The sequence below is a fragment of the Echiichthys vipera genome, assembly GCF_963691815.1.
Source record: "Echiichthys vipera genome assembly, chromosome: X".
NCBI lineage: Eukaryota > Metazoa > Chordata > Actinopteri > Perciformes > Trachinidae > Echiichthys > Echiichthys vipera.
In genome coordinates, this window is record NC_139825.1 from 15,105,791 (window position 1) to 15,126,453 (window position 20,663).

General features: G+C 40.0%; 1 protein-coding gene across 1 annotated transcript; it reads right to left on the reverse strand.

Moving 5' to 3' along the window:
• Window positions 1-70: 70 nt before the first annotated feature.
• On the reverse strand, window positions 71-18,277 carry LOC310965692 (ankyrin repeat and SAM domain-containing protein 1A-like). The gene is made up of 10 exons (XM_083939421.1): window positions 18,107-18,277; window positions 15,947-16,093; window positions 12,853-12,960; window positions 10,552-10,722; window positions 8,141-8,278; window positions 7,887-7,958; window positions 6,856-6,939; window positions 6,583-6,720; window positions 5,266-5,442; window positions 71-1,631 (listed from the first exon to the last, which is right to left on the reverse strand). Exons 1-10 carry the CDS (start codon window positions 18,191-18,193, stop codon window positions 1,512-1,514), a joined length of 1,242 nt encoding a protein of 413 aa, XP_083795547.1. The 5' UTR covers window positions 18,194-18,277; the 3' UTR covers window positions 71-1,511.
• Between the last annotated feature and the right edge of the window lie 2,386 nt (window positions 18,278-20,663).

Sequence of the window (20,663 nt, forward strand, 5' to 3'; positions counted from 1 at the left end):
AAGGGGGGGGGGGGGGGGGGGGGGCAGTTGTTGAGTGTTGGTGTGGACTTTAATTGATTATAGATAACCAAAATTACGTAAGGCTGTTGTCCTCGGTAAAGTATAGGAAAGCTGTCCTCTGTGTGTGTGTGTGTGTGTATACAAGGATTCAGTTCTTGGTCCGTTAGAGTTCAGACATCAGTGACAGATTCACGACCAATCCATCGCGTTGTTATGAGTATTGTACAAATGCGTAGAAAAAAAACAGGTTGTTTTGCTGCATGTTGCTGTTTTGTCTTTCATTGATTTTAATTGTCCGTCTTGCATCCCATGCTAGCAAAGCAGCCTCCTCATAGTGCCTCACAGTGGTAGATGCCTGGTAAGACAGGACAGGCTAAAGATGGAGAAAGAAAAAAATATATATATAATTGTCTTGAGGCAAAACAACCAAACAATTCAGAAAATTTTAAATAAAAATGGATGTTTTCTGTCTGTGTCTTTTATTTTACACACTAAACCTTGAATTTGATATCGAAAAGGCCACGATAAAGGAAAAGTTAGAGTTAGACTATATTGACACCGCTCACACGTCAGTACAGTAAATATACAGCCGGCTAACTCAGCTTAGCACAAAGAGTGGAAACAGCTAGCTTGGTTGGGTCCAAAGCTTAAAACCTGACACAAGGGACATTTTGAGATGGTGGTAGCTGACTTTTTCTGTAATCTTTGGACAAAGCCAGGTCAGCTCTATTCGGATTTCAGTTTTTATGCTAATATAGATTAGCTGGCTGCCTGCAGTAACTTCATATTTGCTGTACAGGTGTGAGAATGGTATCGATATTGCCATCTAAATCTTAGCAAGAAAACTAATAACTGCCCCTTTTAAAATGTTGATCTTTTCCTTTTACAGTTTAACACACTGTACCTGACTATTTTGGTATTACACACACGTTTGTAGTTTACTCATAAATCTTTCTGGAAATTAATCTAAGCCAATGTGGAGTCTAGATACAGAAAAAAATGAAAATGATTGTTTTGCCAGCAGAGAATCAATTTAAAGAATGCCCTGAAATAAGAAGAAGAATATAGATGCAACCTCTGGGAGCTATCGGGGATTTGGAGGCAGATGCAAGTTGTCAGGAAAAGGAGGATGAGGAGGAAGAAGAGGCAGTTTGGTTGCGAGAGCAGGGCCACTGTGAAATGAGATCAGTCCAGGATCGTCCGTTCCAGGGTCCCACCATTGGCCGAAGCAGCAACAGGCGAGGGAGTCTGCCAGGGGGTGTTGGGGAGGCACGGGAGAGCCGCAGGAGTGTTTGTCATGGCGGGTAAAGAGTTTGGTGTGGGTCGCTGGGCAGGGCAAAGGAGGATGCAGGAGTAGGCAACCCTGAGGGATGCTATACCATCACAGTGAGAAGGCACAGGGCTCGCATGTATTTATGTGTGTGTGTGAGAGAGAGATAAATAAAGAACCGGATGTAGGGGGGAGAGGTAAGTACGAGGGGGTGCAGAGGGGCGGCTGTGGGGATCCGGCCTCAGAATATGGTGGTCTCGTACTTGGTGCTGACGGGGCGCCTGTGGGATTCCCGCTGGTCCAAGAGCCAGGTGGTGCTGCCCAGGGAGTGCATGTCTGCGTCCATCTCCAGGGGGTCGATCTGCCGGGGGGAGGGAGGGTGGAGGGACGAGAGGAGGGCGTGAGACGGGCGGCAGAGGAGGCCATTGCGCAACACTGACAGGTCCTCAGCTCACACACGTACATGTGGATTAGAGGTACAGTCCAGTGATCATGTTATAATCACAGAAACTCAGGACTCAATCCACAACATGGATGATCTGACAGGAAAAACACTCAGCCTCTGCAAGCAGCAGCAGCAGTAAACCAAAGCTACGAACCTCTGGGAGTTAAAAAATATACTGATTAGTAGTTCAAAAGCAACATGTGCTCTACACCATTGGTTCATACAAACAGGAGCTGTCATAAGCAGTCAAAACACACACACATATACTGATGATTAATACTGATTTACTTAGTGCTAAATATGAACTTGAAAAAAATCTCAAGAAAGGCATTAGAAATTTAAAAACTCCCTGGAGGACATCTTCATTTCAACGTGTTTTAAAAAGCTAGACATACAACAAAAACAGAGAAAGAGACCCTAAAACCATCCAAGACAACTTCAACCATCTTGTTTACGAACCCTCACTGACGCAATTAAGCCAGCAGTCCTCACAGATACTTATAAAGAGAAGGTAAATCACATCAAGAAGCTCTCTCTTCCCTGAATGTTTAACCACAGAACATGAGCTAATTGCATCTTAAACTCTAATATGTTAGATGAAGATGAGAGATGGGAAAATAAAGGGATGAGGAGAACGTTAATGGTTGAAATATTAAGAACCACAAAACGCGGAGGCAAAGTGCACTGCGGCACTCCAACAGCAACAACAAAAAGAAAGAAGGGAGGGATTGGTGTGTAAGCAGATGTGTGTGGTAATAACAGGTTGAATAGAGGAAAGGAAAGAGAAGGACCTGGACTCCAGGGCTAACAGAGTGCAACGGGAGGAAGGAAGGACGGTGGGTAGTACACGTGTGACAGTGACAGCAGCGGCATTCGAGCAGAGGGGCACCCTGGGAGGCAGGAGGACCAAGAAGACAAGAACAAAGACATGTTAAAAAAAAACGAGAGAATAGAGGGACAGCATTTTTATGCACCAAATCGACAAAGAAGAAATCTAGTAGGAGCAGTTCATCACATTTTTAGTGCTAAAGAACTCAAATTACAAAATACACGTTCTTGTGATAAAACGCTTTACTGCCTGTTCAACAAAGTTCTCGCCTGCACGGCACCTCTGTCAAGCTTTAGAGGATTCTCCCCCTGTGTGGAAGCCAGCCTACAGAGTGGAGGCGAACTTTAGCTCCCTCATTCTCTGTTTTGGAGTACGCTCCGGCAACTCCAGCCAAAGTTAGCTGAGATTTACGAGCATCACGTTCGTCAAACACTTTGGTGAGCTCTCCTCATCATAACACTTTTTCTCTTGTGACATTAAACTTGAAAACGTTGTTTGAAAATAGAAACAAATACATAATCTAAAGACGTCAAAAACAGTCTAGTCTTACAGTATTCCTCACCATCACTAGGGTTAACTAGTTTTACTCTGCAGTACAAAAACAATGGCGTTTCTTCTTTTGCATGTTTTCTACAAAGATTATCAACTGATGAGGATGCTACCTTGGACTTTCACTACTCAGGCTGTGTTTTAAATCATTCATTCATTCATTACTTACTATCTAGGGAGTTCTATGTAGAGGACTATAGTGACGTCCTCACACATCTGCCATTTTTCCTTCAGCGCAATGCATGATGGTTAAATTATCCACTAGTCCACTAGTGTCTAGTAGATTTGTTTCACTGACATGCCAAAAAAATCAATGGTAACCTATTGAGTTGTTATTGTAAAATCTTTTAAAAATTCAGTCGTCATTTGGCCAGTGGACTGAAAATAAGTTAATTTTGGACCTTGACTGTTTAAATATACATAAATATACATATATATCGTGAGTATTGAGTGATTTCAGACAGCCTCTCTTTTAGCACAATATCACGTACACTGACGCTAAAAAGTTTGGAATCACATTGTTGTATTTTTCTTCAGGAATAGTTTCCATTATTGAACCACAACAGTGCAGTTTTTCTTCTGGCCCTCTGCAGTTTACTCAGCAGTTAGATTGAAGAGGTTAATTCTGTGGTTTTCATAGTATGTTTATCTGATATTCCCTGGTTCAATTCAAACAGTGCTAACACTAGAATAACCAATTCCTGCTGAGAAGTTTTAAGAATAGCTTTTGCTAAAGCAACACACCTGGTATCTTTTGCCAATGAGGGCTGACTTCTTCTGTTCTTATGTGACAGAGGTATCTCTGTCTCTCTCTGCCTTTTCATATATTATAGAGTAGTCCCCTCAGTAATCTGGCTTTACCAAATCAAACTTTTGAATGGTAATCAGAGTTTGAAATGAACTTTTTTGTCCACCTGCCACAAGCAACTCAATAGGTTACCATTGTATTTTTGGCTGGTGAGCGAACAGTCACTTGCATATTTTACCAGTATACCGTATAGCTGGTGGCTGAAGCTCATTTCCAGCCCTGACGGTAATGTACAGTATGTAAACATATAAAGGTATTTTAGTTTCACAACAGAGGCTGCAATTTCAACAAACTCACTGAGCTAACATTAGCTTAATTAGCTAGCTACAGCTGTCTGTCGACAGCTAGAGATCTCTGCTTTTGTCTACCTCTCTCTGAGATCACAAACCCACGGTTCAAATGTAACAAACAATTCAGTAAATCTGTCGGTGTTATATCACCCTGTATGGCCCGTGCGAGAAGAGACAGCTTGTGTAGCAACAGTAACGAGGTGGGGGCTAATCAAACGGATCTCTCCTTAGAGATCATTTTAAATAACTGTACGGCTGCCACAGTGTGTATTTAAACCTACTAGACTTGGTAGCACTCACAGAGCCATAAAAAGCATTAAAACAAATTGCAGCAGATAGGAGTTCCCCCACCCCCTCTCATTTAAAACTTAAACAACCAGCCAGTCTCGTTATGCAGCTCTGTGATTACTTCATATATTATCCTTACAGGCAGGTAGTAAAACAAAGTGATTTGTGTCTCTGCATAAGCATGTGGTCCAGTAGTGTGCGTGCTGCCGGCGGAGGAGCTCTCTCAGGTGACAGTGATCACTGAGTGTTCATTATATGCAGCCTGAGAGGTCAATACATCAATGCATATCTAAGGGTATACGTGAACATTTACGAAACACACTTAATCAATAGCAAGGGAGCAGTGGATGGGTCCAACCAGCAGAGCTGAGCTCTCAGAAAAGTCCCAGAGGAAATCATATACCCGCCTGTAAGCAACAAATTAAAAAAAAACTATTCATTCATCATGTTTCGCATATGCACAAAAAAAAAAATCTCCCTGATCTGAGTGACTCAGAGGTGAGGGGTGGGCGAGATGAAATTGGTAGCAAAGTAATGACTCATCACTTTCTACCACAAACACAGCAAATCTTCCTTTATGGGTGGCCCATTGGGGATTCAGTGACAGGGAAAAGAAATTTGTCACAAGGTGACAGTCTGTGTACCTTTTCTGAATGATTGTACAACGGCGTGTTTTTACTCCCCCCTCTGCCCTTTTAACAAGTAGAGCAAACTCAACACTCACACACACCTGCAGATAACACAATTTCAACATGTTTTTTTGAGGAGTTGTAGGGTGGTACTCACTGCTGATCTCCGCATGCTGCTCCACGACTGAGAAACAGGACGGCTGGTTTTGGTCTCTATGACCTCTGAGGCCAGAGATGTAGGTGGGACGTAGTGTCTCGCCCTGGACTGCATTGCCATCTGATAGGCCACCTCAAACGCCTGTCCCAGTGTTAGAATTATCTCATAGGTCTGTGTCTGTGTGAATGAAATAAAATAAAATGTGTTGAAATCTGCAGGTATTGAACAGAAATTAAAGTCTTGGCAATAAAAAAACAAACAAAAAGTCAAACAGCCGCATTTTCAGTTGTTGTTAACTGACACAAAACATCTTTGTCACAGTGGTTGTCTTTTGGTTCTATAACAGATTGAAGCTGAATTTACATAAACCTTAGTTCGGTAGAATATTTTCACCACTTTAGCTTTCCAACAAACAGCCCTTTACAACAGGGAACTGAAGCCACTATATCGCTCTCTTCAAAACCACCAGACTCCAAAAACAGTAATTTTACCTTGCAGAACACAGCAGTTGCTGGTCTACCGCTGCCTTAATCGGTTAGTTTGTTTGTTAGTTCCTCACCCTTTAAAACACCAAAGCCACACAATAACACAAACGAACCAACTGATGGGGGGACTAGACCAGTAACCACGTATTACTGCAAGGTCAAATTACTGTTTTGGTCAAAGGAGCCTGGTGGCTTTGAAGGAAGCATTCATTGTTTAGATAACTAATTTGTATATTTGCCTCTTGTTTTAACATTTTAGAGAAAAGTAAAATATATTTTACATGGCATTCTGCAACATGGAGCAGTTGAGTTAAATACAAATAGGTGAGTAAGAAAACTTTGATCATTACAGTTCAGTAAAAACTGTTTCCATGCGGTTATCCGATGCACCACAGTGAGAAGACTTTCTTCAACCTTTGCAGAAGCTTAGACGTAAATTACTGCGAGTGTCTGTATGTCTAATGTGTGCCTGTGCGGGGAAATGTTTTGCAAAGCAGGAGTGGAACTACAATCAAGCCATTTGATGAGTCAATCAAGGAAATAATGTCCATGGGATGCTGCACGCAGTTTTCATTGTGGGATGCCGCACATCTCACTAAGGCCATTTAGTTTTTTCTAAATAATTCAATGATTCATTTTCAAAAAGGTCAAGAATTATGTGAAGATTTATGGGTTTCCTCAATGGATTATACAGAATAGTAACAGATACACTATATTCTTATATTAAGAGCTACCTTCGTATTTCTATCACATCAAGCACAAGACTGAACACAAAACTAGTTTGTTCAGATTTCTCTTACTTTAACCAGATTGCTTGTATTGGATTACTCACCACTTCTACAGTGCTGAAGACATGACAGAAGTGATGGCCACTCTTCAGATCCTTGGTAATGTAAGCAAAAGTGCAGAGGTCATCTGGGTCTTGAGCGGCGCACGAGATGTTCCTGATCTCATGCTCTGCAACTATTGTCTAATGGAGAAAGGAAGCAAGTGAGTACTTACTGGAAATCAACCACTAATGGAGGCTGAGAGGGTCAGCAGATATGTTTGGGTTGGACAGATCGATATTCACAGAGACACACGACATACAGTACTTTCCCATTACCTTTGTGGCTGCATCAATGAACTTGACCCCTCTGTAGGTGATGGACAGTATGACAACTGGACCCTTTCTTGAATCCTTTGATTTCTGAAACGGACACAATAAAAAGAATGAGAGGCACAAGGTAATACAGGGTTCCCCCTCTTGGTAAGAAATCATTTCCCTGGACATTTTTCTTGAAAATACAGGACAGCACTTAAAACATGAGATCGCTGCAATTCTTTTGCCCACAGATTGACTGACATGAGAGCAGAAATGAAAAGGGTTCCTGCTTCGCATCTGGTAAACCCGCTCTGAAGTGTCGTACCGTGCAGCTTGTCCTACCAACAACTCGCACCTTGGTTTAAGTAGGCGAGCTGCGTGAGTGGCTAAATACTATTCAAATTTTCCAGGACACAATCGATTGTTTCCAGGATATTTGATCATTTTAATCACATTTTTTTTCAATCAAGTGTTTCTATGACTTGTCTTTAAACATCCAGGTCTCGAGAACACGTGTAAACCATGATACAGTACAAGAAAACACATTAACAACGCTTACATGTGCATTTATATTTGACTGTTATTAAGAATATGACAATATGATACAGGTCATCCGTTTCGATGTTCTGAATTAAAGGCCTCATTCTGAATGTAGTCATTTCTGAATAAGTCGATATTATTCAGGTTTTAGAAGCATTCTTTGGAAATATGAAAATTTCTTTTGGGCTTTTAACCACTATTGCGACTTAGAAAAAATAGTTTTGCACATGAACAGGAAATTAGGAACTCTCAGGAGGAATATTGTAAGGAGGTCAAAAAAGGTGAATATTCTGTGCATGTCAACAAAGTCAAAGGTTCATGCACTATACATGTAATAACAGACACATTAATGTTCTGGGATGTGCTCAGAATGGAAAAAATCATTTAATTTCTGACATTTTTATGGTTTATTTCCTGAAATTTATTTACGCACTTCTGAGTTATTTTTCTAAATGTCAGAGCAAATTAAATAAGAAGAAAAAATATTGTTTAAGTTTTTCAGTAATACTTACCCTAATTTTAGCACAGGCATCTTGTGTGGACTCAATCCCTCGTAGATCCCTGATTATCATTGATCCTAGGTACTAGGAGAGAATCAAAAACACACACTACATGTCAACTACAGCCCAGCATGGAGACACTAGATACAGTAAATTAAATTAAATATCCCTGTCAATCTATTTCATGGAACAGTTGGAAAGTCTGTCATGTATACAAAAACAGTGTACGCCTGCTTCTATGCTGAAGACAGTAAAAAGTGACTTACAGTTGCCTCGTACCCGCAGGAGTCCAGAATGAGCTTCTCAGGCTGGTGATGCCAGGCGGACACCGTGGTGTAGGTAGCAGACTGGCTCGGCGGCCGGAGGTTTAAACGAGAGTCTTTGTGTCGCTCACTCTGTCTGTCCTGCAGAGATGCAAAATCATTGGTTGGTGATGAAACAAAAAGAGGAAAATACAACTAACATTTGTGACATGAAATATGTTCTTTGGTTCGCTTGAGTTTTTAGTAATGGGAAACTTTTCTTCACTTTGCACACATTGTGATGGAGTATTCGTGTGAACATACTTGAAGTCAGCTTGGTCAGCACTTTGATATAAGTCCTTTTTGATCTGCTGGAATGCTCATAAATATTCATGCACATGGTTGTGCCTTTAGGTCAATGTGGTTGTGCTCAGCTCCTTCATAAATCACCTATCAGAGTAAAATTTACTACTGACAATAACCCATTAAGCATTTATTAAAATGATAAGTATTGATTTAAATATAATGGAGCGCCAGGGGTGCAGCCGTTCAACATTTCTCTCATCTGTGGACGTTCCTCTGCATTTTCTCTTGACCCTCAGTGAGTCAGAAACAAAGTGTGCCAGCTGAGTGTTTGTGTGTCTGTCGTAGTTTGACCTTTAGCAAATGGTCAGATTTGATCAGTGAGTTATTCTCGGTTCATTTTCTCAAAGAGGAACCAAATATATTCAAGGAAGAACTTAAGAACTGTATTTATGTCAGCTTGGGATTTTTCAAATATTTCTAAAAACCAAAGCTACTCTAGAGACAAATGATCTGAATGAGGGAGATGGAATACACTGGAGGAGCTAAAGACCACAGTGCTTCGGGGAAAAAAGTCTGCTAACTGATAAACTTAAAGTTGTTTTTTATGGCCTTCAAGATGGATTTTATGTACTGCAGCAGCTAAAAAGACTGCATGAACAGTTATTTTATGTCTGAAAAATGGAAGGAGGGCAGCACAATAATTCAGCACTGTCATGTATTAATTTCAGTGAAATTATATTCATACAAATGAATGATTGTATGCAAATACTAACAAAACGAATACATTAGTCATTTAAGTTTTTGTTTTGCATAAATAATAATGCAAAACTTTAGGAAATTTCATTGCATTGAAGTAGTAATATTTATAGTAATATTTTTTATAATTCTATATTTATATTTACGGTGGGCCGTCAAGGTACTGCAGGTACAAATAAATATTAATGATTAAATGTTTAGATTTTTAAAAAGTAATCAGAACTAATAAAACAAAGCCAAGGGATTTAAGTTATGTGATCATTGATTTATTTTATCTCATCATTGGCGGGGAACCTCATCATTTGCAGGGGAATCGTTAAAACGGAGCGGTGGCTATGAGGTGGCAAAAGGAAAGCTGACAATGGAGAATCAACCTCAACAAGCGAATCATAAGAAAACAAAAATCTTTAAAACCCAAAAAGAAGGACTCGTAGAAAGAACTGCCCTAATACAGATTAATGATAATAATGATTGATTCATTAAATACATTTTTTTTAAATCAGCTAAAAGTCCATCCGGTTCACTGCTCTGTTATGAAATAAGAAGAAGAGGAAACATATATCAGGGAATTTTTTATCTTAGACTCATGTGTTGATCAAAGTTGTGAGCAAAGGTGTGAGTGGGCTACAGAAGATCTTCAGACTTATGGCCCTGGCATTCTTCTGTTTGGAAAACGGGTCTGAAATACTTGTAATAGATTGTAACAGATCCTGCCAGAAGCAGCAGTGCTGAGCCTCATAAAATGAGTTTCCCCCTGTGTTATATAATACTCACATTAGCTAAAATTAATGCATGTCTAATACTGCAATAAATCATACAATGTTCAGTTTTTGTTGAAAGTGTTTTACGGTGTGGAGGAGTGGATTCAACTGAGTTATTTGGAGGATATAGTTTTTGATGGTGCACCTAATCAACTGGCAACTGAAAGTATATTATAAAACATTTAATTCAGAAATGGAAGATAATTGAATAATTCAGCAAATTTAATCCCTGACAAATCAAATTACGTCAGCATGTTTATGCAAAAACAATATAAAAATCTAATATTAACATTTTGTTAGTGGTCTAATCCATCTAGAGATGTTAAAGTCACGTCGCTCAACCCTCATTACCCCTTTGCTGTTGTCTCTGGTTATAGTCTTACGTTGTTGTGATTCTTTGGCTCTGCCCACTAAGATTCAATTGAACCAGTGAAGTTGCAGAACGACTCTGTGTGTCTAGGAAATGTGACGACAGCTCCAGCAACAACATGTGACACCTTGACACATCTAACTAAGTACAGTATCCTCCTCTATTATTCAGCTAGTTGCTCACGTAAAAGGACATTTGGTGGTTTCCCAGAAGACGATATAGTGAAAGAAGGTGGAACTCACTACAGAGCGCGGCCTCTCACTATATGATCGCAGAGAAACACTACAGTCTTGGTCAACTCCTCTCCGCCTCCGGTCCGACTCAGTCAGAGGCAGCAGCATGTCCATGGAGCGACTGGTGTAGGGGTCCATCTGACTGAGGGGAGATGTGGTCTGGGACAGGAGGTCATGGAACTGCCACACACACACACACACACACACACACACACACACACACACACACACACACACACACACACACACACACACACACACACACACACACACACACACACACACACACACAGTGACAGTCACAGAAAAACAGTGCAAACACAACACAGATTAATGATTTGACAGCATTGTCTACATGAGCTGGTTTCCCTGATCTACATCCAAGCTTAATCCTCCACAAAAGAGCCTCTTCCATGGAGATTCTCAATTCTTTTTAGCCCGGATTAATCTGCCTGGGAAATCAGCCCTGAGTATTTAACTGTTGTGAACATAATGATATTGAAGAATCTCGTTCCAAAATTAGACATCCGGCTGCTGGGGGGTGGGGTGGGGGGGGATCAATTTTCTCACAAAATGATGTTGGCGTAGAAATAAAGCTTGTCATGCAACGTTGTTTAACTGCCATCCTTAGCTGTTTTTTTATCCTTGTTTAATAAGAACAGTAACTGGGTGTAATTATCGATCTCTGTTGAAATATTGAGCGCTATAATAAGGTTGGGCGATTGGACAATAATATCGTCTCTCTGCGATTGTACATTGTGGGTTGGTATTTCATTTTATTTGGCTAATTTAATGGTGCACCTTCGAAGAACCGAGAGAGCCGCAGCTCAGCCGGCAATGGCAGAGAGAAACAGCAGGAAAAAGACGTGTAGAGCCGGCACATTTTCACATCTAACTCTGTGAATTTAAGATTTATTTTAACCAAACCAGAGTTGGCGATTGATTCATGTTGCTTCTGTCGAGTGTGACTTAAGTGTTTTGATGTGTTAACAAGGCAACTCAGCTTAAACGCCTTAGTTTGGTGAAAGACAGACATTTGAATTGGTTGACTTTTTCTTTTTAGTAAAGGAAAATATTTCCTTTCTTTACATCTTGTGAGTTTATTTTGTTTATTTATTAGACTTCAAAAAGCTAAGAGAGAAAAAAAAAGCACAATGTTATCTGAGATGAAAATGGAATAATAAGAACCATAATTGAAGTTTAAAATTAAAAGAAATATTATATATCCATATATATCCATGTGAATGTTACAGAACATTAATGGTTTCATATTTTGGAAACTCATCATGTTCTTGGAGATAACATTGTTGGAAGAATTAGATTCTTACTTATTACTTATTAATTACAAGTAAATGTGTCGATTGGGAAATGTGGGGCAGTAAATGTAGTATGTCCTGAAATTGTAATAGTTGTGTTCTTATGGTTATTATTAAAATTGTCATGTATTTTAACATATTTTGGTAGTATGAAAGGAGATATTGTTCTAAGAGAAGACAGGTATCTGCTGAAAATGGTGTCAGCAGCTTGTAAGAACGTTATTACGAAGAAATGGTACAAGGCAGAACCCCCAATACAAGATGGGTGGCTGAAGAGTGTGAATGAAATACAGGACATGGAGGTGTTAACTCAAAAGATAAGAACTCCTGAGGAGCGATGTTGTGAGAAGTGGGACAGATGTATGATGTTTACATGAAAAACGATAAGACAAGAAGATGAACCTCTGAATATGTTCAGTGCAATCCGGATCTTTTCCTGTTTTTGTTTTTCCTTTTCTCTCTTTTATAACAATAAAAATAAAGTGTTAAGGACACATCTCCCGTATGAGATTACACACACCTGCACAAATATACGGGCAATTGTTATTGGGCTGATGGTGGCTGGTTGGATAATCTTTTCACATCAGCCAATCCTCACAACCAATCTAAACAAACCTGAACCCATTTTAAAGAAAATAAACATCCTGTATCTTTTCTTCCAATTCATCACTGACACTAAATATGAGTTATATAGAGGCCATAAACAGCAACAACCCTTTTAATTGGGTATATTGAGCACACCCAATCTATTAACCAAATGAGCAATGACAGTGCATTTCTGGTGGTTAAATAGCAGCACTAACAATGCTGCAGTCACAATCTCAGTGCTGTAATGGGCTTTAGACAAAAAAAATATTTTCTCAGGCTGTGTTGTATTTTTGTGGATTGTAGAGCAGAGTAGATATCAAGTCAGTGCCTCCTAAAGAAGAGCTAGCCACGAAGACTATATCATGCTTACTGCGAACTGTTTCAGTTTCTACATCACCAGTCTTACCATAATTGGGGACAGACGACGGGACTTTGACGGAGCTTCTTCATAGGGTCTCTCCGCTAGAGAGGCAATAATCCTCTTTCTGTGGCCCAGGGCACCAATCTTAATAACCTAAAAGGACAGCAGACAGCATTGGGGCACAATATAAGACAGACTTTTCAGTGCACTGTCACATCAATATCGCAAACACAAGAATTTATTTATACTAAGCTAAAAGAAATACATCCAAAATACACTGACACAGAGTTGGTGGCATGCACGGCGCACTGGCAGGCATCAGAGGCAAACAGAAATGACTCTTGTCAATAATTCAGCCTCAATCTGTTTTGCCGTAAGCTTTAAGTACAGCACTGTCTCCTTCCTGGGACACTCTATAATTCACGATCCATTTTTGGACACAGTGCTTAAATAACAGATAAGATTTTGGCGATTTATGGCACTTCATTTGTCTCAGTTTAAATATTTTTAACACTTCAAGTTCACCTGACACACGTCCATCCACCCACAGTATCTGTCTCTTTAAACCTTTGTTTTACAGATGCCATATCCGCTTGTGTACCTGAAACTCTCAGAGGACGAACCATAGGTTAATTTCATGTAGTAAAACTCATTATCTTAATATTGTATATTTGCATAATTGGCTATTAACATTCATACTCTTCCAGTAAAGGTGGATGTCGAGTGATAAATGTTACATTCGCAATTATGTTGCTGGTACAAAATATTCCATAACAGGCTTGTATGGCTCTTTGTCTGAAGGCTTCAATTATTTATTCAGTGCAAGCCAGAGGCGGATGAGGCAACTGGTCTGTAGTCTGGATTTCTGATGCTGTTTTGCTTATTCTCATCTTCAGAATCCCAGTGAGACCAGTCTGCGTGAGGTGTGTGAAATAAGAGAAAATTTAAATAGCAATAAAGAGCCTTGGGATTATCTGGGAACGTAAACCAGCTCGTAGATCATATTGATGGTTGATACTAAGATGCTGAAGAGGATGAGGAAATGTAATGGGCAAAGTGAGTCCTGCCAAGATGCTCACAGGCAGTTCTGCTACTCTGCACACTGAAAGTAAGGTGCCCTGCTCTTACACCCATCCTTCTGTACTGCATCGCAGTCTGCTGGACACCATCCCTCACATGCTGCATATACAGTATGTTTGGCTGCCGCTGCTGCAGCTGTTGCTGCTTTCTGACATTTTTCCACCATTGTCTTTGTGTTTATCACAACCAAACACACAAAGAAATGCAGCAAAAGTGGGGGAAAGGTGATCGTTGTAAACAATCTCATCCACTGTTCCTACACTGCCTTCTGTGAGTGCTTATAAACCATATCAAATCATCTTTTCTAGTTGCCTGTTTTTGGATCGTTTTTGTCCGTTTGTTTGTTTGTCAGCAGGATTACAAAAAATGGTGGTAGGGTGCAACATGGGCCAAGAAAGAACCCATTACATTTTGAAGTGGATCCGAATCAAGGGGCAGATACACAGATTATTTTTCACTTTTGTTAAAGTGGTGTCGGAAAAATCGGAAAAATATGCATTAACGTTAGATAGGCCATGCCTTGGTGGTTGTCTGCGCTTTCCGATTGTGCTCTTGTAGTTAGTACTGTATCAAACTTAAAATTTAACCTTGTAATGACGAAGAAAAACTGTTTGCATTAAGGATGGGAATTGAGAACCAGGAACAAATTTGAATCAGAACCACAATTGTATGCCTCTAAACTTGCAAAAACCATGACGTCAAACTCATGCATCCACTCTGCTTGAAACTTGCAACAAGAAAGAGTCATGGCAGAGAGTAAGAAACGGCCCAAAGCGTGGGGTGATAATAACATTAGCGTCCTGCAGGCCGGCTTAGCAGATTTTCTGTTTGAAAACTGAAATAAAGAAGAAAACTGTACAAATAGTCTCCCATTTCACCGACATCTTGATCAGATTCTACAGAAAACTGATCGGGAATCAATAAGCGAATTGATAAAGAATCAGGCCGATAAGCAGAAACAATACCCGCATTGGTATCAATAAATATCTCATCAATTCCCTTCCCTAGTTAGCATTGCTAACACATTAACAGCACTGCTGAGTTTATTGGTATTGTGGCAAATTCAGTTGTAACTATTCCACCAAAGTCTGATGAGATCTGCAGTCAGTCAACATCAACAAAAAGTTCAATGTACAAAGCAAAAATTAAGTGTAACCGAAATTTCAAAAGTAAGGATCGACCAATTCGGACAATCCCTAATCAAAAGGATGTCTGTAAAGGTCCTGTAACTAAGTGTTTACCAACCATTTTGGTGTGTGACTCCTGCAAACAAAACAATGGCATCAGTACTTGCAACCCCCTCATCGCAGGATGTGAAAGTTCAGCCAAAGGTTGATTTTCCCTTCTGAGGTTTGTTCACATGAATCATTTTCAACAGCCAGACAAAGTAAAACATTCCTGTATTTCACAATAAATTAAAGCGAAAGTCAGGAAAACAGTAAATTTGGTGGGGGGTTTTCTTGCCTATCACGTTAATCTTCTTCTAAACCCTTAGATTTATCTTGGGAGCCCGTGAGGAAACTGCCGCTGTAGTCTAAACACACACATGTTCGACAAATCGACACCTCCACACATGTTCGACTAAATAGTTACACGCATTTCTCTACAACCTCCACAGCTTTTAGCCTAATAGAAATTAGCCCTTCTATGTAATTATAAATTAACATACAATGTTAGAAGATTTGCATAAAGATTAAACCAAATGATATACTTCCCTGTCATCGGTAACCATATTGCTCCTTAATTTACATTTTATCTGCTAGTTATCTACTAATTACTCAGAGTTATTGAAAATGTTTCTGCTATATTTTTATGCAAATGCTTCAATCATGGAGCACTTCTCTGTTATTTCAGAACTGCATTTTAAAGTGCTTCTTAACCTCAAAAAATTATCTATAAATCGAGTATTGTGATTAAGGAGACCTGAGACCTGTGAGAACTGGTCCAGAATGTCTAATGACGGGATCCCATCAACATAATTCTTTGTCTTTTCCACTCATCACCTGAAAGAGGCCCATAACACAATAGTGCCGAGTAAATGTAAAAGATGGCTTCTTACATTGACAATCTCCAGCTCCCACAGGTTCTTAACACACTCCAGTGTGCGGTAGCCACTTGACAGAAAGTTGGGCAGATATTCATGCAGGCCGAGGCCGTCCAGCCAGGAGACAAGAGATGTGCTGCCATCACAGCCCAGTGCTTTTACCTGTAGTGAAGGGAGACACAGTGTAACTCTGCACTGAGAAAAGGACTTAAAATAGGAATGTACAGTATATAGGCTTGTTTGCCAGTCTTCGCTATTGAACCTCACTAAAGCTGGACACTGCCACTGCTGTTTTCAGCCATCCTAGCTGTGTGTCTCAAGGGACAGCAATGTAAGTCAGTCAAAGATCTAAGGAGAACCAATGCTTCTGACTTTGATGATCTTCTGACTTTTCATCTCCATTGTCAGCTAAAAATTTAAATTTTTAAATTTAATTTCCCCAATACTTTGGTTTATGACCAAATACCTGCAACCTACCTACCTGGCATTGTGTAGCAAATGTTAGCATGTTAACAGGCTAACCTAAGATGGTGAACATGCTAAACATTCTACGTGCTTACCATTAGCATGTTAGCATTGTGACTGTAAGTACATTAGCATTTAGCTCAAAGCACTGCTGTGCCTGAGTATGATGATGATTGATTTGGTGAATGATTTGGTCAAAGCAGCACACCACACACTAACCAATTACATTCATGGACGACAGGTGATGATCCGAACTGGGCCGAACTGTCAAAACCAGAAATGTCAGGCGATCAAATGCAATTTTAGATTTTAATGTATTTGCTTGTATTTGAATCCGCCCACTCCACAGAGTTGAATGAGAATGGAAACAGAGTGTAACTAGTTGACAATTTTGTCTGATAAAAGGAAGGGTTTTGCTCTACTTTTACAGAAAATTCACAAAGAAAAAGGACTAAAATATGGATGAAGTCATGAATACGGTGTGAACATGGACTAAACAGCACAAGCTGAAGGTGAGAAAAATCCTAACAAGCATTACAGTTTGTAAATTTCATTTGTGTGCGGTCGGCACTACCAGCCACATTCACAGGCTTGAACACCTCATTCTGTCTTTGGATAAATTATAAATGTTTTCATTATTTTGCCAGACTTTTTTCACCTACAACCCATGTGCAACCTGTATTATAGTATAATGTGTAGACCAATCCTTATTTTCCCCTTCCCCAGGTTAAATGGTAATGCTATCAATGTACAACTTAAAATAATAGTTAGTTATATATATATATATATATATAATGGAATACATACTAACAAGCTAATGTTATTATCTTCATACACTTTTGGCTCATCTGTCCCTACATCTATAGTGTTTGTGGTCAAAAATGTTTTTCCATTTAGAGCGTGCTCACACTGTCCTTTTGGCCGCGGCCAAAACCGTTTTTTCAGCTAAAGCCTAGTACCTTTAAGCCATGTGAGTGCACCCGCTCCGCGCTCAACTGCGACCAGCGGGCCGTCCACGGCCCGCTTGAAAGAGGTGGGCTTTAGCGGAGCCGTTTGCACATGTACGAGCACGAGCGTGCGCACGTGTGCGAGCACGAGCACGAGCCCTACGGCAGTAGCGTTATGTCCGCCTGTTCGGACATGTAAATAGAAGGACGGACCATGCCCGGACATTTAACAACAACAACAATGGCGGTGAAAGGTTCACGTTGGTGTGGTGCGGAGGTGGAGTGTTTACTGCAGATTTGGTCGGATGAAAATATTCAAAAACAGTCGACAAGACGCACAAAAACTCAGAGGTCTGTGGAAAGATTTGTAAACAAAGCCACACACACGCGATCAATGCGTGTGACGTGTTACGGCGTGATGGCGTATGGACAGCAAGAAGCATTGGCCGGCCCTGGCAGTGTGAGTACAAACGGGGCTGGGGCGCGGGGGGAGAGGGAGGGGGGACAAGTACCCTAAAGTCCGGGTCTCGGTCCGGGAGGACAGTGTGAGTACGCTCTTACTATTCTTTACTGGAAGATTTGTACTACTCAGCTCTGATGAACAGAAATATCCATCCACAAGTTTACAACCTTTTCCCTTCACTGTATAATCTATTTTTGTGCTTATCTGCTATTTGTATAAACAACAACAGGACCTTTTTTGTGAGACACTGTCAGTCACTGTCCTCCCTCAGTACCGAGGTTAAGGTATGATGTCAAGTACCTTGGGCAAGCTGCGTGCCGCATGGAGGATTTTCTTTCTGTGTCCTGGGTCAGTGATCCCAACATCTCTGAGATCCTGGTCCTCCATCACGTTACTTCCCTACATGTGCACAAACGCAAGAGACACACACAAATAAACACATTCACACGCACAGGCGCACACACAGCCATACTCATACACACACATGCAAACAAACACATACACACAAGCACATACATGTGCACAAAGACAATACACAATATGGACATACAATAATACAACCCATGAAAATAAATCAGTAATCCATTATACTGTATATCAGTGCAGTCATTTGAATATCTGCACAAACACACACACACACACACACACACACACACACACACACACACACACACACACACACACATACACTGGCATACAGTATTTACACATAAAAGACACTATACTGACACATGACAAATAGTTGTATAAGAACATAGGCTAATACAAGTATCATGACTCTGTGTACACTGTAACTACCAGGGCGACATTGTAGCTGTGCAAACACACACTTGCTCATAACAAACACACATGCATACACACAGAATATGCACATCTCTGACAAAAGCAGTAACAGCAGAGTGGGAGGACAATGAAGTCAAATAAATTGTGCATGCCAAGAGTAATCAATCTGATTTGGTGCGACTCAGAGGGAGTAAAGCCTACATAACTGCAGCAGCATCTTTGGGATCTCTGTGTTTCGTTGAGGGGAACTAAACAGTCCAAGAGCAAACAAGAATATTTCACTACAGTTTGTATCAATTCCTTAATTTAGGACACAGAAACAATGAACAATAATCGTTTTCTACCTCCTGAAATCTTAACTGACAAGCAGATTCTTGTCTATTTCATGTAGCTGTTCATATTTGCAGCTCCGGCTGTTTTGTCATCTTATTGCAGTTTATAGGCAGGAATAAGGATACAAGGAGAACCTTGAAAATGTGGAGCTAAGCGTTTTTCCCTGTGGACTGCTGCAGATTGATTCTTCCTGGCCAAGAATGTTAAAATGTTCTGTAGTCTTTACTCAATATGCTCTTACTGGATTGGTTTCAGAGCACATTGCAGCAGTATTCACGGGGCTGTATCAGGGTGCAGTTGGGAGATTACTCACTGATCACTAGAATAAAGGTCAAAATTAAGCAGGGGTCTGTGAGGGAGACCCAAAATAGATCCTCCACTTTTATTAACACAGTTTGAAGTTTGATGATGCCTTGGGAGACTCTGCAAAAACGTATTATTTCATGCTGCATTTGAAACATGTGACGGGAATGTATGGTTCAGTTCTTACATAGCTTATGAGCAATGGTAGTTTGAGTTAATCTGATATGACTTGCAGATGTAGCCATGGTAGAAGTCCTTCATCTCACTAAATGCACTCAGTTAATGCAACAGTGAATTAGAATTGCTCTATTGCTCTGCACCACAGGGGAATTGTTTTGAAAAATCAAATGTCAGTACTTTTTCGAGAGTCAGTTGGCGTAAAAATAATTTGGCAAATAAAAGAGGACTTAATTCATGTGTTACAAGATGTATGTTCCGTTCTACATTATACCATTTGAGACAGTGGGGGCTGCAGAATCTGATGCAATATTAATGCAGGGAAGATGCAATGTAAATGGGTAACTTCTAAGATGTTTCATATTAGACTATTTGCCTCAATGCCACATTAGTTTGTACATCAGAGCAACTGAATTTAAAGCTATCAAAAGAACAGAAATTATTTGAATTTCTGTTCAGAAACAGTGTATTCCACGAACAAATCCTGATGTTCAAGTTTAGTAAGATTGATCACATCTGAAGCAAGTCTGACAGAATCTAAAAGGGCAAAATATTAAACATTCAAAATGTCTGCCTGACTACGCTGACCTTTTCCCTTGTTTGCAACCTCCACATCCTTGTAAATATCCATGGGTAATTTGCCTTGTGAAATCAATGATTTATCTCCTTGATGCACCAAGTCCAGCAGACACATTAGTCGTGGCATGAAAATGAACATCAGAATGCTTAATGACCTATCGTCCTCATCACATTTTGTCCTGGAAATCTTGATCAACATGGAATCTTCCTTTCAGATATTCAATTTAGCATTTCCATTTTATCTATAAACTATTTCTCAATTGAAGTTCAACAAAATATACTATATCATGGTATGTTATTACATATAAAGTGATAAAAGACATCAGTACCATTTTGATCCTTGAGCATCCCACTGGTCTCGTGGTTAGGATGCATACCATTTATTATGAATGGTTCATCGGTTCAGTTCATTTGCTGCATGGCATCTCTGATCAGATCTATCCATCTCCCCTCCATTTCCTGTCACCTCTCTAATGTCGGCTTAAAACGAATTTGTTTTTTTTACACTGTGATCACGAAATGTACTGAACAGTAAGGATGTTAAGATCCCATAATTTAAAACTTCAGTACAATACTAGTTTAAAAAGATGGTAATCAATATATTGTTCGATAATGCAGCAAAGAGGGTAAAAAAGTCTTTGCCATTTTTTGGGGAGAAAAAGTCACAACAGTTGATTTTCTT

Excerpts from the sequence above, each read along its gene's own strand:
- LOC310965692 (XM_083939421.1), bottom strand. The coding sequence starts at position 18,193 with ATGGAGGACCAGGATCTCAGAGATGTTGGGATCACTGACCCAGGACAC. Across the intron at positions 7,959-8,140 it reads CCTGCGGGTACGAGGCAACT|TACCTAGGATCAATGATAAT; the intron begins GTAAGTCACTTT and ends ATTCTCTCCTAG. Across the intron at positions 6,721-6,855 it reads TCATTGATGCAGCCACAAAG|ACAATAGTTGCAGAGCATGA; the intron begins GTAATGGGAAAG and ends TTTCTCCATTAG.